Source organism: Trypanosoma equiperdum (genome assembly GCF_001457755.1).
Source record: "Trypanosoma equiperdum strain OVI genome assembly, contig: ctg_553, whole genome shotgun sequence".
Taxonomy (NCBI): Eukaryota; Euglenozoa; class Kinetoplastea; order Trypanosomatida; family Trypanosomatidae; genus Trypanosoma; species Trypanosoma equiperdum.
In genome coordinates this window covers 13841-15337 of record NW_027124480.1, presented here as the reverse complement: position 1 = coordinate 15337, position 1497 = coordinate 13841, and the positions used below count along the sequence as shown (strand labels likewise).

The 1497-nt window shown below is 46.6% G+C and overlaps 1 protein-coding gene across 1 annotated transcript; it reads left to right on the top strand.

Moving 5' to 3' along the window:
- Positions 1–324: 324 nt before the first annotated feature.
- On the top strand, positions 325–993 carry TEOVI_000247500 (vesicle transport v-SNARE protein, putative; the record flags this gene model as incomplete). The annotated part of the gene is made up of 1 exon (XM_067225551.1): positions 325–993. One exon carries the CDS (start codon positions 325–327, stop codon positions 991–993), a length of 669 nt encoding a protein of 222 aa, XP_067081652.1.
- Between the last annotated feature and the right edge of the window lie 504 nt (positions 994–1497).

The following is a 1497-nucleotide window of genomic DNA, read 5'->3' as shown; positions in this document are numbered from 1 at the left end:
GGTGCGGTGTTGGCTACATTGCTTGGACTGCGTGTGCGCAGGATCATTTCCGCAAAAATCTTAGGACAGGGTTCTGTCAACCTCTCCCCGTATTTTGGACCACAGACACCAGTGTCAAGAAAAGACGACAGTTGGTCGAAACTGATTCCTCAACGTTGCTTCAGGTTGCGTTTTGAGTTATTTTTTTTAGCTGCGTTATAACTACTAGGGATGTGTTTCTGTCTGCCTCATCGGTTTTACCTGTTTTTTTTTTAAGGCTGAAGAATTTTCCTTTCTACATAAAGCTGCTTTCCAGTGTTGCAGGTTCAAGGAAGGTAAGCAGACATGTCTAATGCCGAGGCCTACGATAAGAAGCTTAAAATGCTGGAAGTGAAGGCCCAGGGCTTACTTCGTGATTTAAAAACAACAGCAGATCCCATTCGGCGACTTCGCTGTCATACGGAGGCTCAAAATACGTTAAATGAGATTCAGCAAAATTACCAGTTACTCAAGACAGAGATACAGTTGCTTGAGGGTGACGAAGGGAAGTTATACAAAAATGCTGAACAGGAACATGCCCATGAGCTAAGTAACTTGAAGCGCATGCTACAGCTGGAAAAGGCACCTGTCCCCGTCGTCCCGGGGGACCAAAGCAGCTCAATGTTCGGCGCGTTGCCGGCGACCGGCGACCGAAGAGAAGAAGCAAGACGCATCGCTCAAAGCGTTGTTACCATCCAGGGCACAACACTGGGCTCACTAGCGCAGGCCGAACGAGCGCTGCACGACACTGAGGAAGTTAGTGTGAATGCTACAACAAGACTTATTGCGCAGACGGAACAAATACGGAATATACGCGATCGTGTGGAGGACTTAGATTCCGAAGTTACACGAGCCAGGAAAGAACTAAACGAATTTATCCACCGAATGGCAACAGACAAGATTATCATTTGCTTTTACATACTTATAATGATAGGTATTATTATATTTGCTACGTTAAAGTTTTTGCAAAAATAATGAAGCCGAGTTTTTTTCTCCTTTTTACCCACTTTACAGCGTGCGGAACCACGGCCAAAGAACCGGCACGGTAAACGAGGGGAGACGGGTTTCTACATTTCGTGCCCCATCAGTAATATATAGTGTATTGTTTACGTTACAGGGTACTTGCGTGTTAAACACAGCGTTGTACGATAGAATTTCTTCCCTACGCTCAGCCTTTACTCATTGGAGATGTAGCAAGGTGTAGTAAATAACACATGTTTTGGTTCGTACCCGGTTTGGCTACAGGGAGAATGCAGAAGCATTCCCCTCCCCCCCCCTTTGCAACGCACGAAAGCATCATACTTTGACCTGTCTGCTTTTCTTTTTTTTTTTCGGCACGTCTATGAGCCTGCCCGACCCGGCAGTCTCCCCGTTTGGACCGTGACGTGACCTAGTCGTGCTCAGCATTCCCGCTTGGAGTATTGTCCTTTTAGAATGTCGATGCAGAGTTGATACCAGACTGCGTGGGGGTATCACGCG